The sequence below is a fragment of the Lipophrys pholis genome (genome assembly GCF_963383615.2).
Source record: "Lipophrys pholis genome assembly, chromosome: 9".
NCBI lineage: Eukaryota > Metazoa > Chordata > Actinopteri > Blenniiformes > Blenniidae > Lipophrys > Lipophrys pholis.
This window is the reverse complement of record NC_137639.1, coordinates 24,831,268-24,843,350: the sequence shown is the minus strand read 5'-3', so window position 1 is coordinate 24,843,350 and position 12,083 is coordinate 24,831,268. Positions and strand designations below refer to the sequence as shown.

General features: G+C 40.4%; 1 protein-coding gene across 2 annotated transcripts; it reads right to left on the bottom strand.

Annotated features, from left to right (window-relative positions):
* Positions 1–4,446: 4,446 nt before the first annotated feature.
* Positions 4,447–12,083, bottom strand: tbrg4 (transforming growth factor beta regulator 4). Of its 2 annotated transcripts, none has more exons than XM_080470666.1 (11): positions 11,998–12,083; positions 10,405–10,917; positions 8,913–9,233; positions 8,021–8,195; positions 7,714–7,871; positions 7,485–7,595; positions 7,251–7,395; positions 6,073–6,306; positions 5,855–5,966; positions 5,601–5,715; positions 4,447–4,974 (listed from the first exon to the last, which is right to left on the bottom strand). In XM_080470666.1, exons 2-11 carry the CDS (start codon positions 10,825–10,827, stop codon positions 4,873–4,875), a joined length of 1,896 nt encoding a protein of 631 aa, XP_080326792.1. In that variant the 5' UTR covers positions 10,828–10,917; positions 11,998–12,083; the 3' UTR covers positions 4,447–4,872. The 2 variants fall into 2 exon arrangements, with proteins under 2 accessions (XP_080326792.1, XP_080326793.1); XM_080470667.1 differs by having other exon boundaries at positions 4,448–4,974; positions 10,405–10,932; positions 11,998–12,071.

The window sequence follows — 12,083 nt, the reverse complement described above, 5'->3', positions numbered from 1 at the left end:
GGAAAACTCCAGTATTGCAAAAACAAGAGTCATATAGAAAGAGAAAATTGAAAAAAGATTTTTTTAAAGAATTGAGATGGAAAGGTGCAGAAGTGAAACCTGGAATTATGCTGCTTCTCACATCCTCTGCCTGCAACCCTGATTAGATCCCAGAGGAAACAACAAGGGAGGCTTTCCTGCCCGGGGGAAACTAGAGCATCTGTTTCTGCCCTCCATCTTTGACTCCCATAAGGACAATTATGTAGCTTATTTCAACAACAAAGTCAAATCAAAGTGGTTTACTTCGGGGAAAATAAAGGACCAGCATACGAATCCAAATAAATCCAAATATGATAAACTACATAACATAATATAAGAATTAAAGTGGGAAAAAAATACAAAATTGATTAAACTAAAGTGATATTACAACAGTAATTGTGGTGCTCAAAAAAAAAAAAAACTCCAACAAATGAACAGAATTTGTTATTGAAGCTGCAGGATCCAGACCACATTTGATTTAATGAAACACTGTGTTCGGTTGCTGACACAGACACTTCCAGCAGCTTCATTGTGTTTGGTTCTGACTCAAGGCCTGGCCAGTTTAAAAAATGAACGCCTGCCTTCTGGCGTTGCGCTCACAAAGATAAGAAAAGTAACAATTTAAGATTAAGGTTACACATACAAAGAAATTTGATAGTAGATCACAGATATAAGACAAACGTCAGTACATAACTGAGTCAGGGGCTCACTGAATTAGGCGGGAAACTAAATGACTCATATTGTAACTTCTGTGTTTCATTTGAAGGCATAGCAAACTTTAAAATAAGTTTCTCTATTTTACCGGTCATGACATTTGTGAAACATTCAGTTTGAGAGAGCAGGATCATATTAAAGCTTCTTGTTCAACGAATTGTCATCTTGCCTATATCAGATAAAATTATATTCAGAAGCAAATAGGTTTTAACTCCAAGTGTTGATAGGATGGGTCGAACTGAGCATTATCGTATGCTGAAAGTGAATCTATGTCGTCTTCATAACTTTCACTTCTGTACATGTTGAAATGAGTCTAACCAAAATAATGACTATATAGTACGAATCATAGAGAATTCCCTTTTACAGACAGTAATTTATCATCTGATCTAAATGGTGGTTTTAAAATCAAGGAGAAACAAAACTGATGCTTTTCCAGAATAGTACATATTTACTCTGCTGAAAATATAACAGCAAAATCATTTCAGTTATATAAATCTGGCAAAAATGAGAGAGGGATGCGGTGGCCTGGAAGTGCAAAATTCAGAAACCACGAAAGAATTTTCAGAAAACACAACAAAATCCAGAATTTCTGAATTTTTCAGATTTTTGTAAAGTGCTAATGTAGTGTTTTCTTGATTTTGTCATGTTTTTCTTGAATTTTGGAATGTTTTGCACTTCAAGGCCAACATAGAGGTTCAAGTCAGGCATGAATAAAGTTTTTTTTAATATTTTTTTTTTTGGGTTTAATTGTTGAAATAGAAAAATAGTTTACACACTCATTCCACATAATCGGGATGAGAATATATTTGTTTTGCAGGATTAGTCAGCTTTCCAATGCTGGCAAACTAAACATTATAATTCATTTCTGTTAATTAAAAAGGAGCCTGTCTTTCTTTATAACTTCCCAATCAATTGAAAGACTATATTCCAATTATATTCTGCTTTTCTGTGTCTTCCACGGACTGACGAGGTTCATGTTTACACAGAACTTTCTGTTTAGTAGGGTTTAAAGGATTTGTTTGTTGTTATAGTTACAGCAGCCCATCTGAATTATTCTATTAGCTATGACATCCTTCCAAAAGGATTCGTATAGCTTATTTTAAGCAAAAAAAGATCATTGTGAGCTGGGATTGCCTCGAGCACTGTGCGAGCCTGATAGATGAACAGATTAAATGGATTAAACTTAATCTGTTGAAAAAAGAAAAGTAGTTTAGGCTTATGTGTTTGTAAAACTTAATTTAAAAAAAAGTACCTTTACATGTTTGTTTTTTTCTTTCATTTGTACTGTTTTGAACAATCAAGGGGGTAAATAGGTAGAGTCAGTAAGAGGGGGCGATAACGCTGAACCTAATGATCAGCCATGGTAGTTTCCATGGTAACCTAAAAGTTCCCAAGACAGCGTGCCAGCTCGGCAGCAGCGACTGCAGCTCTACTGGAGAACGGCCTCCGTAAGATACGGTTGACCTCAACAAATCCCACTGCTGATAAAATCAAAGCTTGAAAAAGAAAGACGTTTTTAGACTTTACAGCTCACATTAACCCCTCACAGGCTGCAGGGTTTGTGTGCACAGCAGCGTTTTGCAGATGTAAATTACAGTATATTCGATGTATCACATTGGGAGTTTACTTTTGGTTGAAAAAGAAAAAAAGTATTAAAAACAGCTGTATTAGAAAAAAAAAAACCTACTCTGACCATTGTCCAATTTTAGTGAAATATCATCTTTTGAGTTTTGAAAACTTCCGAATTTTTGAACATGCTTGTCTCATCTACAAATCACTCCATGGTTTGGCCCCGCCCCCTTCGGAGGAATTTATTAGACGAAAAGACAATAATCTTAGAACGAGATCAGCCACTAGGAGACTGTGAGGTTCCATTCAGACGAACCACCACTGGACAAAACATCATTTCAGTGAAAGGGTGAACAAGCTGGAATAGTCTTCCAATTACTATCAGAGAGTCTTCCACTTTTACAGCATTTAAAAAAAAAAAAAAAAGAGTTGAAACTATGATTAAATTTTATAGACTGTTTATATTGCAGGGGTAGTTAAATAGTGCATATGCTCTATGTCCATGTTTGTTTGTTTTTAAATAATCGTTGCCCTAAATGTATGAGGACTACGGATGGAAATTAGCCCATGGCTAAATCTGGTGCATTTACACAAAGTGACTGTACTGAGTGTCCATGAATGTGCACTGTCCTCTGCAAATAAACAAAGAAAGAAAGAAAAGAAGATCACGTGAAGTCTTCATCAGTCCTCATCATTTCTTTTTGCGCTCCTCCTCCAGTTGCCTCTCCAGCTTCCTCTGCACTGGCCTGACTTGCATTTCTCCGTCTCTGATGACCGAGTGTTTCTGTTGCTGTTCGCTGTGCGTAAGCAGCATCAGGTCAGCAAAGTGTCCATACAGGGTCTCCCCCTCCTCTCCTCAGCAGGGCTGCTAATCTTAAACATCCGTTTGTGTACAACCCAAAGTGTTATTCTGAAAGTCCTCTGCATCAGGACACTGTTTGTTTTGGAGTTGTGGAGCGTAAGTTGTTAAAGTTGAAGAAAATCTGAGACGGGTATTCAGTGAGAAGGATTTCTGTGTGATGATGTGTTGTCGAGGACAAAGGTGGATGAGACCAATACATCAATTCGCGTCAACTACGGTGTGTCGACCATCGACTTTGAAGGAGGAAAACATTGACATTGATTTGAATTTGCACCAAAAGGAGGTCATACCACTTGAAGTTGGCATTCTGAGTTTAAACTGGGGACAATTAGGAGCGTGACATGTGAGTATAAAGCAGGGGTGTCAAACACATTTTAGTTCAGAATCAGAAGCCACATTCAGCCTAATTTCATCTTGAGTGGGCCGGCCCACTGAAACATGTGCCATAATAACCTTCAAATCGAAACTTTAAGGTTTTTCTTTGTTGTGGCGCAGAGCATACGAGATGAAGATGACGAGTTTACAAATCCAAACAAATCGCTGATAAAATATTACAACAATCTCAACATAGAGCCAAATTTAATGTATAAAATCCAGTGAAAAGTTCAAAAAAGCTTCTCTCGCTGTTGCACTATGTATGATTTTACAAACTCACCCTGACCGCATGGCTTTGAGGCTCGTTTGCACACAATAAGGTGAGCGAGTTTTCGTGGCGGCATCACCGAAATCTCAGCTCGGGTCTCTGGTCAACTTTGGCCGACAGGCTTTGTGTTAAGACGTGCCTGGTATAAAGGGCTTCATGTTGTTTTCACAGCATTTAAAAGTATTTTGGACTATTCAAATCATGATAAGAGCAGATCAAATTCCGTTTTTATTTCTACTGGAACATGTTAAATATAACACGAAAATTCGAGTTGTGATATTGTATGAATTTTTGAGCTCAATGTCACACAATGCGTGATGTGTTAATATCTCCAATGTGAGTTAAACAGGCTAAATAAATTGCAAATCAGTTTCTATTGTTATATCAGAGAAGCTATGAGGCTTCAGTGCCGCTTGCTGTTGATGCAGACATTGTTTACTAATAATACTGACTCACTCACACACACACAGCAGTGTGCTGACAGATGCTCGAACTCGCTGTTACACGTGAATTCAAACATCCTCTCTCTGAATATCACACCGGGAACCGCCTGGAGCTCACATCCACAGAAAATTAGATCACAACACACCGCCACACAACCTCAAGAGTTTCTCCTGAATGAAGAGACAAAAAGAGACATAAACAGGCAATAAAACAATTTATTTTATCACATGATGACACACATTCGGATATAATCTAGTTCATGCCATGTATTCACATACTGATGCACTTTTGTTGCAAAACTCTGCTAAATGCAGTGCTTCAGTGTACGGACGCCTCACAGATGTAAAGACTCGATCATTTCTGCAGAAAACTCGTGTTTATTTCTGTCTTCTCATGGCTCCAAAACTTTTCATCGCCATGGAAACAGGGAAAGCCCCACACGTTTCCAGGGGAACCAGAGTGAAAATATGTTTCTTCTTCTTTTTTTTTTACACCGACAAAGTAGAAGAGCTACACTGCAAAGCGGCCTTGCTTCCAGTGTGAACGTGGGTGTGTGAGTGTATTCCCTGCGGTCTCATTTGATTGGGAAAAGATTTAGCTGAGACTGCAAATGTGGCCCACTTCACTTGGCCATGTCCTCAGCAACAGCCTTCCCCATTTTATCCTTCAGGTAGGCCAATTTCTGCCACTCGGTCTTCAGCTCCAGCCACTCGTAATATGGCACCTGACAGAGATCAGAGAAAATCCAACATCAAACACATTTTGTGGTTTTAATACTGATGGTTAATGTCCTTTTGCTTGTGAGAAAACCTCACTTGCAAAAAAATTGTTAAACGTTAAAAACACCACTTGGGTTTTCAGATAATTACTCAGGTAAATGCCTACGGCGACAATGAGCGCCTAAAAGGTAACAGATCCTGCTGTTGAATAAAAAGATTGTCCTAGATGAGAGAAAGAGAGCGCTTGGATTGGCCTAGATGAGGCAGAGCTGCAGCTGAAGCTCTATTTATACCACCAACTGCAGCGAGGCCCACCTGACTCGCAGCTCTCCCAAAGTATTAGGCCCATTGTTGGCGTCCCCTTAGCCTGTCAGATGCTGCTGCAGCAGCAGCAGCACCGGTGCTTCGCCGCTCACTATCGCCATCAGAAGAGCTAACACACTAGAAAATTCCGCATTTGACTGAACTCTAGTGCATAAATAAATATGTGAGAAATAAATACCTCAGATCAGCCTACAAAAAAAAATAAAAAGTGTATTTTCATGTTAAAAATACACTTTGAGGGAACTAAACCATCATGACAAACACTGCAACAAAGCTTCCCCCATCCCCATCCCCACCCCCTCCCTACCTCCACAGCGAGGAAACCTGCCAGCTGGAGGTGTCTCTTCATCATCGCAAAACGTCCCAGAAGGTCTTTGCTCTTTGAGCCAAAGTTGGGAAATTCCCAGGCCAAGAAAGCAAGCCTAGAAAAAAAACAAAAAACAAAACAAACAAACAGAAAATATGTGGGAGGAGGAAAAATCATCAGGAACAATGAGCAAAACGAAAAACTGCTCCAACGTCCAGGCGGAGGAGAGGAAAAGTTAATTCTCTGTAACTCACCTCTGGGCTCCTACAGGCAGAGCCTGGTTTCCTTCTCCACTTTGTAAATGAGGAGCTTTGAACTGTGACAAGGCAATTGGTTTGTTGTCACAGTCCACAACCAGCTCACCATCTAAGACATGAAGAAAACAGAGACGGAGACTTTAAAACTGCAATGACAGAGGAGGCGTCGATGAGATCTGAGAGTATGTTCCTAGACGACGTTGACAGTATCTTACCAATAGTCCATCCATAAACCGTGCCGACGCCGGTCCGAAGGAACTCTGACTTTCCTCCCACTAAACTCTGCAGTGACTCTCTGAGGCTGCTCTGTAAGGCCGACACTGTGGGGCTCCTGGTGGGGACGTTCAGAGGGCAAGAAGGATCTGAGGAGCCGGGGTGCTCCAAGTGAAGAGTAGCAGCGACGTGCAACAGCTTCAGCATGTAGTTTTCTTCTCGAGCTGGACTGCCTTCTACATAGAACAATAAAAAAAAAAACAATAACCAGAGAGAAAATGTCAACTTCTTGGAAAAATTGATAAAAAAAAAAAAAGAGGAATTAAACTACCATGACAATGTTTCAAATCTAAGGAAGTGAGAATTAGAGGTGAGAAGAACTCTGCTGGTGCTGCACTGCCCCCTACTGAGCCAGTATGGCACTTTGACACCTCCCAACACACCACAGCACTTAAAGATGTTTAATAATTACAGGTGCATTGAAAAAATCTGAATATTGCACAAACATTTGAAATTTGTCTTTTTATGCAACAGACCTAGAATAAAGCTAAACAATCATTTCCATTGTATTGTAATGTTTTGGGATGTGCCTGTGCAAGAAGCTGATCATTGGAATAGTCTCAAACAAAACTGCATTAACTCAAAAGATCCTCAAAACATAAGCTTCTTAAGCAATAGTAAATACATATTATGTGGTCTTGAAAAACTGTTAGAAAGTTTAGTTATATGCCACAAAATCTACGTCTCTGAAGCAAACTACAACCAAAACCAGAACCTGAATTTTAAATATGACACATTAGCCTGAGGCAGTAAACCGAAGCTCTTTTATACCAGCTGGTTTTTTAAACTGGAAGTTTCAGACATTTTACTGTATTTTGACACTGCAGACAAAGCAATGCCTTTACTAGACTGTTTACATGTTTATTTTTCTAACATTTTCTAACTGATGCTTTTTGCTTTAGATAGTCCCAATCAAATACAATATGGGAAAGCATTGTTGGTTTTAATTGAATTTAAATGATTGAATTTGATTTCTCTGCCCTGACTGAAAACACTGTGTGTGGAGGAGCAGGTGTTTTGGGTTCAAGCTGAAGCGCCGACACTTCAGGATCAGCCGGCATATTGATCAAAAACAAAAAGATACAGAATTAGGATGAAGGCCCACAGTCACGTTTCTTACCCGACAGTTTGGTAACATGACTCGTTTGTATGAGGGGAATAATATAGCTGGGCTTGGCCTGCTGCAGAACACACAGAGCCCAAACCACATCTGTCTGCAGAAATGGGTCCAGCTGGGAGAGAGGCGCCTCCAGTGCTGCGTGAACCTTTAAGACAAATAACAGATGACACGATCATGACACGACAAGTGCAACCCAACATGTGCCGTCTTGAACCGATCCAATAGCAACAGTACCTTGCTATAAAACTGTACTCCTTTGCTGGGCTGGAAGTCCAGTCTGGCGAACGTCATGAGGAGATTACAGAGCTGCAGAGTGCTGTACTTGCCGCTGTTCACTGTGTAGTGCTGGGGAGGAAATGTACAAAAGGTTTCACACAGAGTGAGAAAGAAACAACTGTTAATCGTTGTTCCTTTGAAATCATCAAAGACCCAAACTGAATCGCAGAATCTGTGTATTACTGACATCAGCAAAGGCCTCAAAAAGAGGGATGTGCAGCCACTTGAGGAAGCCCAGTGACTTTGCACAGCGTGTGACGTCTGTAGAGTTGAGCTCAGGGACTCTGGGTAACAACTCTGAGGCCATACGTTGAAACACCTGAGAATGGTGGAAACTTAACTTTCCTGTGGGAACGCAAAGACAAAGTTGTTACAAGCGTGCATCAAAAACAGACTGCGCTCCACTCTACATTACGAGTGGTCTCGGGCCTCATTCAAGTTGAGTGAATCGCATTGTAAAGCTGCTGATGAGGACTGAGCTTCAGTGGCATTACCATAAGCGAAGGCCATGTCTAATATCAGCTGAGTGGTGAACTCCTCCGCGGGCTTCTGGAGGAGGTGGTAGGACAGAGCCCGGAGCAGCGGGACGCTTCTGCGGCCCTGAGCCGCCAAAGACACGCACACTTTGCGAATCTCTTCAGTTGAAAAGCCCTCTGCAAGCTCCAAGGCCTACGAAGAGACAAACGGAAGGTCGTCAGGCTGCGTTGAGGATATAAACTTTTTTGTAACTCACACTGGATTTAGCCTGGCTATTCAAAAAGGTTCTTCCACTGTCACATTGTCTAATGACACTCCTTTGAGGCACTTAGATCTTTTAGTTTTTTAACTTTTTGTAACTTGGTATCATTTGTAGAAAATAAATGAAATCAGCAAACATCACACAAGATTCCATTTTCACTTTTTCAATGAACAGACTTTTCAGATTGCACAGATTATGTGTATATCGACACGTTACACTTCCAAAAATGTGTTTTTTTCTAAATATTCAGATTCTCCTTTTTGTGTTGATAATGATTTGTCCCACAAGATTAAAATAAATCAAATCCTGATGCACACTTTGAGAAACACTGCATACGTTGGGCCAAAAAGCAGGTTTCCTTAATTCTAATTAGGATAACCAATCTAAAAACAGTCCCAACCACACACGAGAATCAATGCTGTTAAGAGTATTTTGTAAACATGCAGCTTTGTACTAATACTCTCATTGTATATTGTTATACGCATAATTTCTCTTTTTTTGCCAATTTTGAAAGGGTGAAATACAGATCTCATCAACTATTACTGGAGGGAATTAAATTGTTGTTTCCAATCTGCATCCAACAAAAAGTATTATTGTCACTACATTAACTTTAACTTATACCACAGGAAGTATTTTAAATGTGACACCTTGTCTTCTAGTCGGTCCATCAACGCAGGCGACATGCATTTTCCTTTGGATATGAGCACGCTGACGGTTCTAGCGTCCGCTATTTCAGTCCAGCGTAGCTCTAATTGTTTTAACGCTGCATTCACTATGGCCACGTCCTGCCGTCCCTTCCTGCTCGCTCCCCAGTCTGCCAGGTTGCCCAGCTGCTTGTACGCGAGCCTGCGGACCCTCCACAGGACCTCGGTCTGGACAGAGCCGAGAACTGGGTCTGTGGCGGGGGTGCCCATAATCCAGAGGCTCCGCAGAACAGACACCAGAGAGCTGTTCCACACTGAAGACACCTGAAAGGACAAACAAGCAGAGACAAGGGGTTCGTTTCAACACAAATAGGAACCTCCGATAACAAAACACAAAACCAATTCAGACATGAAGATACACCTTTTCTATCCCTTTAAAAGTTTTTGGAGCACAATATGAAATCATTTCACCTTTTTAAAATGTGGATCACTAAGTGTACTGCTTCAACCATCTTTATTTATAAAGCACTTTCAAACAACCAGGGTGGAAACAAAGTGCTGTACATGAGGAATCTGATTTAAAATATAAGACATAAACCATAACAAAAAAACAAAAAGACAAAAAATCTGAATAATGTCTCATGCTGGCTTGACAGCTCGAGAGTTAAAGTAGGTTTTAAGATCTGTTTTAAAAGTGGACAAAGAAGAGGCTTGTCTGATAGATTGCTCCACACATTAGGGGCAGCAGTTGAAAACACTGTCGCCTCTGAGCTTCTGCTTTGATTTGGGTACCAACAAGAGCAGAATAAGTTTGAAACCCCAGCAGCAGAGTAATTGTTCAAGCTCTGGCGGACTCCACGGCAGCTTTTTGCTCCATGAGATCAGAACTCTGAACTCCCACCTGATTCTGCTGCTTCTTTTTTATCTAACCCGTGATAAGTCACCCAATGAAATCCCAAGAAAAGTCAAAACCAATAGTATGATTAAAGACTTTTTCAAGAGCTAAAAGCCAGTGTAGAAGAAAACCACGATGCACCGTTTGCAATTGATAAAAACTTATAAAAAGAATAATATAATTTTTACCTTGGAAATGCTTTAAGGGAATCCTGTAAGAAATTTGTTAAATACTTCTGATAACATCCATCCTATTGTGTTAAAAGCTCAAAATAAATCAAATTAAACTTACCAGCCTTGGGTGAATGTTTTACAATGGACATGCTGTCACTTGCTCATTTTTATGCTTTCATGTGTAAATGTGGGTTAATAATATTGTTAGGATAGGTTCTCTGCCTCAGAGGAGTAGATGCTTTACCAAAGAAATCAACTTCCTGGTTTTTATGATCTTTATCAGTTTACGACCATCCATTTGGAGTATGTTTGAATCAATATGAAAGAATATTCTTTGCAACAAGTGTGTATACGGCAACTCCTAAGAGAAAACTGCAGACATTGTGCTGCTTCACATCTCAATGGTTTAATCCTCGGACTTCCTCACCTGCTGAGAGAGTGCCTGCATCATGTCCAGAAGCCTCGGCTCCACAGTCAGTTGTGGTTCTTGATCTCTAAACTTCCCCTTTGTCTTTAGCATCAGCTGAGTCCACTTTATCAAGGAAACAGCAGCCTGATTACCGTTTCCTCTGCACTCTGCCCAAGCCACCAAGATGTCCTCTGGCTCTGTAGCCTTTTCCACCAGGTCATCCAGATGGGTGCGTGTAGGCATGGATGCAAAATGGTCTTCTTTGGTATCTGTCTTGCTTTCAGACATGAGTCTCTGTGTGACCCTCGGCCAGCCACTTGCCCTCTGCAGCTCAGCAGGTCCGGCCATAGGTGGAGGCGGACGGGCACCAGCAGCAGCTGGAACCTGAGAGGAGGACCTGCACAGCAGACGGGCATATCGGCACAGGAGCCGGCTGGCCATCGAGTCCAGGAGACAACACAGAGGCCAATGGTGGGAAAAGAGAGCAGGTTTCTCACAGTTCAGCAGCCGGTGTCACATCACACATGGAACCTAAGGAGGAACAATCTGTGGTTGAAGATAGAAATGCCAATTTCTGGTATATGTAGCAAAATGGTTTCAGATAAACAGACTCGCACCGAATATCAGTACATGGAATCTTAGAATATTCCAAAAAAAGAACGAACAAGAATTAACTGCAACTCTGTTAGGACAGTTTAAACTTTTAGCAAATTCCTCTATGAATACTTTACAAACAAGCATATTTATGTATGAATGTATTATTTATCGATAATAAAAAATACCTTCCAGACATATTTCACAAACCTTTCCTCTTATTCATCAGACATTCACTCCAACACAACCAAGAATCCAAATCGCTTTCATTTACTTTAAGTATCAACTTCTCGTCACATTTTGTGGGCCCAAACTCTGGAAGGCTATGGATAAACTATATAAACTGCTTTCCTCTTTAACTCTGTTTAAGGCTAAATTATTTAATTCTCTCCTGTCCAAACAGTATCCCACTGATTCTGTGTTGATACGTTGTTTGGTTAAGGTGACTCTTTTCATTAACTTCTTTGTTTGCTTTCTCTGCATGTTGTTCCTTGATCCTTCTTTTATTTCTATTTCATTACGGTAATGTTATGACTAATATTGTTTTGACTATGGTGATATTTAATGTACAGTTAATTTGTATACATGTCAGTTTTAAACAATGATCTGAGCAGACATTGGTGCAATCATAAACCTCCTTTCACCTTTAGTCAGAGTTAAGGTTTTATTTCCTTCTTTATAGAATTGTTTCAATGAAATTGCAGGTTGTGTAACCAGCAAAATGAACACAATGTCAATGATGTAACTCCAAGCCGTGCAAACGAGGGCTTTCGCAGCTCGGATTACAAAGACAGCTGTATTATAAAGGAAGTCACCAACTGAAAGAAAGAAAGAAAGACTGACTGACGGAAAGAAGACGGTTCTGCTGTCAGTAACATTAAATCCTGACCTTGTGGAAATCAAGAGTCGCAGCGACACGCTGGAAGCCGATATTAACATCGTCTCTTCACACACAACAAAGCCCTAAAACATGTAGGACATAAACCGCTACCTGATATAAAACAAGGGAAGGCTTACCTTTAATAAAGAAAAGACTTTTGAATGGTGAAAGATTTTCACATGGGAAAGGGCTGCAACCGACGGTCGCAGGAAACTGACGTAAT

Coding starts and splice junctions, on each gene's coding strand:
- tbrg4 (XM_080470666.1), bottom strand. CDS start 10,827: ATGGCCAGCCGGCTCCTGTGCCGATATGCCCGTCTGCTGTGCAGGTCC. Junction 8,196..8,912: donor TGGACCGACTAGAAGACAAG/GTGTCACATTTA, acceptor GTCTCTTCGTAG/GCCTTGGAGCTTGCAGAGGG. Junction 6,307..7,250: donor TCATGTTACCAAACTGTCGG/GTAAGAAACGTG, acceptor TGTTCTATGTAG/AAGGCAGTCCAGCTCGAGAA.